At 41.5% G+C, this 2,037-nt stretch overlaps 1 protein-coding gene across 1 annotated transcript in view; it reads left to right on the forward strand.

The window, feature by feature from the left end:
• ANAPC1 (anaphase promoting complex subunit 1) overlaps positions 1-2,037 on the forward strand; it is a 126,337-nt gene that overhangs the window by 20,447 nt on the left and 103,853 nt on the right. The window contains exon 8 of the mRNA XM_011953099.1: positions 1,657-1,802. Coding sequence (XP_011808489.1) covers positions 1,657-1,802 — 146 coding nt within the window. The remainder of the gene's footprint in view (positions 1-1,656; positions 1,803-2,037) is intronic.

The following is a 2,037-nucleotide window of genomic DNA, read 5'->3' on the forward strand; positions in this document are numbered from 1 at the left end:
TTTTAGTAGAGACGGGGTTTCACCATGTTGCCCAGGCTGGTCTCGAACTCCTGAGCTCAGGCAATCCAACCACCTCGGCCCCCGAAAGTGCTAGGATTATAGGCATGAGCTGCAGCGCCTGGCCTTGCATTCAATCTTTAAGGACTCAGCTCCTTACATGGGCTTTGGTGGGGGTTTTGGGGCAGCACCGGAAGATCTAAATCAGGGTGGGCGTGTTTGGTCCTTGTGGGCTTTACGAGATGGATTCTTGACTACTTTTCTGTGAATTGGACATCTCACACAGTAATTTAGCTTCACATACAGCTTGGGAAGCACATAGGTATTGAAGACACTTGCTTCAGAAATGTCCTTGACTACTGCAGCCTCCACTAAGTTTCGAATGATGAATTTCTTTTTTTTTTTTTTTGAGACAGAGTGTTGCTCTGTTGCCCAGGCTGGAGTGCAGTGGCGCGATCTCGGCTCACTGCAAGCTCCACCTACCGGGTTCACGCCATTCTCCTGCCTCAGCCTCCTGTGTAGCTGGAACTACAGGCACCTGCCACCACGCCCCGCTAATTTATTTTTAGTGGAGACGGGGTTTCAATGTGTTAGCCACGATGGTCTTGATCTCCTGACCTCGTGATCTGCCTGCCTTGGCCTCCCAAAGTGCTGGGATTGCAGGCGTGAGCCACTGTGCCCAGCCTCAAATGATGTATTTCTTAATGGCCTTGTCCTTAGGCATGCGTTGGGTACAGTTTGTGCAACGAATAGACTGCACGTGGCTGTGCCCCTTTTTGGCACAATTATTGTTCCTTCTTTTCTTTGTCATCTTGGAGGCATGGACTGGAGAGAGGAGTGCAGCCATTATTGATCATATTTTTGAATAACATTTAGTTAACTAGAAGTTGCTTATTTGTAATGTCAAGTAGGATACCAAACTTTAACACAGTGTGATTATAATTTTGTAAAAATGTATAAAGTGTGTATATATTTATGAAGAAAACCAAAAATTCTCTGATGTATTAATAGTAGATATTTTGATATGGTGGCATGATTTTTATTTATAAAGTATTTCTTATGATTATAAAATCATATTTTTAAATTTTTCAATATTTTAACTGAGTGGGAAACATTTCCTGTTAAATGAGGATATGGAGACTGGTCCATGGTACTTTAGATTAAAAGCGGAACTCACTGGGACAAACCTTGTTTTGCATGTGTAACTAGTAAAAGCAGAAACAACAGTGTACTACTGTTCAGCACTGTCTGAAGAGTAATTATAGAGTACAGCTTTTACACAGAAGAACAGAACCAATAAGGAAGTCAAACGTGGCAGAATAGTTGAATGCAATTTATAAATAAGTAAGTTGTTGAAGAAGTCATCGACCTTTTGCCTGTGGCTGATTAGTTTAATGGTGAGAGTCAGCACAAGTCTTAACATTTAACAGCATGTATGTGAAGCTGAAACTTGTAATACTCTCATCTTTAATGTGTTTTAAGGAAGTTGATGCCTAAAGTAAATTTATTAAAAATTCAGAGTTAATTATTTAGGATATGAATAGATTTTGTGCTCTCTTTGGCTTGGTTGTTCTTTAACAATTTTAAGAGCTCCGTTCATCAATATCAGTCTTGTAAAGCCCATTGTTCTATACCTGATTTTTCTATTTTATTTTTAAGGTATTTTTGGTTCATCACGGGTGCAATATGTTGTAGATCATGCAATGAAAATTGTTTTCCTCAATACTGACCCCTCTATTGTAATGACTTACGATGCTGTTCAAAATGTGCATTCTGTGTGGACTCTCCGGAGAGTCAAGTCAGAGGTAAGGAGAAAGGCAAGTCACTTCTCCTTAATAGGAGGGGGTAGGCCAGGTGTATTGGCTCACACCTGTAGTGCCAGCACTTTGGGAGGCCAAGGTGGGCGGATCACTTGAGGTCAGGAGTTCAAGACCAGCGTGGCCAACATGGTGAAACCCCATCTCTACCAAAAATATAAAAAATTAACCAGGTGTGGTGGCTCCTGTAATCCCATCTACTCGGGAGGCTGAAGCAGGAGAA

Source organism: Colobus angolensis, unplaced genomic scaffold, assembly GCF_000951035.1.
Source record: "Colobus angolensis palliatus isolate OR3802 unplaced genomic scaffold, Cang.pa_1.0 Scaffold356, whole genome shotgun sequence".
NCBI lineage: Eukaryota > Metazoa > Chordata > Mammalia > Primates > Cercopithecidae > Colobus > Colobus angolensis.